At 41.8% G+C, this 867-nt stretch overlaps 1 protein-coding gene across 1 annotated transcript; it reads left to right on the forward strand.

Moving 5' to 3' along the window:
* The first annotated feature begins 173 nt into the window (after positions 1-173).
* Positions 174-706, forward strand: LOC103584383 (40S ribosomal protein S24). Its single transcript, XM_008565410.1, has one exon. It carries the CDS (start codon positions 212-214, stop codon positions 602-604), a length of 393 nt encoding a protein of 130 aa, XP_008563632.1. The 5' UTR covers positions 174-211; the 3' UTR covers positions 605-706.
* The last annotated feature ends 161 nt before the right edge of the window (positions 707-867 follow it).

Consider the following 867-nt stretch of genomic DNA (forward strand, 5'->3'; position numbering starts at 1 on the left):
TTACCGTTCGTTGGTGACTTTCTAAATTGTGTAACTGCAACCTGAAAAATGCTGAGGTTAAGAATAAGATGGAACAGGAAAGCATGATTTGTTTTGTAAAGGAAGAATGGAAAGGACTCTTTTCAACTCAGCTTTTGGCACCATGTGACTTCTCCAAATCTACTCTACTTCGCTCTTTTCCTCTCTGGCTTCCCGAGCGTAGGCCGCCATCATGAATGACACAGTAACTATCCAGACCAGGAAGTTCATGACCAACCGACTACTTCAGAGGAAACAAATGGTCATTGACGTTCTTCACCCTGGGAAGGCAACAGTATCTAAGACAGAAATTCGGGGAAAACTAGCTAAAATGTACAAGACCACACCAGATGTCATCTTTGTGTTTGGATTCAGAACCCATTTTGGTGGTGTCAAGACAACTGGCTTTGGCATGATTTATGATTCCTTGGATAATGCAAAGAAAAATGAACCCAAACACAGACTTGCAAGACATGGCTGGTATGAGAAGAAAAAGACCTCAAGAAAACAGCGAAAGGAATGCAAGAACAGAATGAAGAAAGTCAGGGGGACTGCAAAGGCCAATGTTGGTGCTGGCAAAAAGTGAGCTCGAGACTGGATAACAGAAGGAGTAAAGATTCTGCAATGACTTCATCTGTGATAATTTTGTGACGTTTTCACAAGAGGACTAATAAATTGTAAAAAAAAACAAAACAAATCTACTCTACTTCATTTGCCACTGTTTTAAAAAGGGAGACCTGCATGAAGGGACAGATGGGGACCCACGCCGTCCTTTCTGCCCTAATACGTCCAACACTGAATCAGCAAAGCACAGTGGTTTCCACACTTTTTTTTTCTTTCAAGCAGAGG

Source organism: Galeopterus variegatus, unplaced genomic scaffold, assembly GCF_000696425.1.
Source record: "Galeopterus variegatus unplaced genomic scaffold, G_variegatus-3.0.2 Scaffold52511, whole genome shotgun sequence".
NCBI lineage: Eukaryota > Metazoa > Chordata > Mammalia > Dermoptera > Cynocephalidae > Galeopterus > Galeopterus variegatus.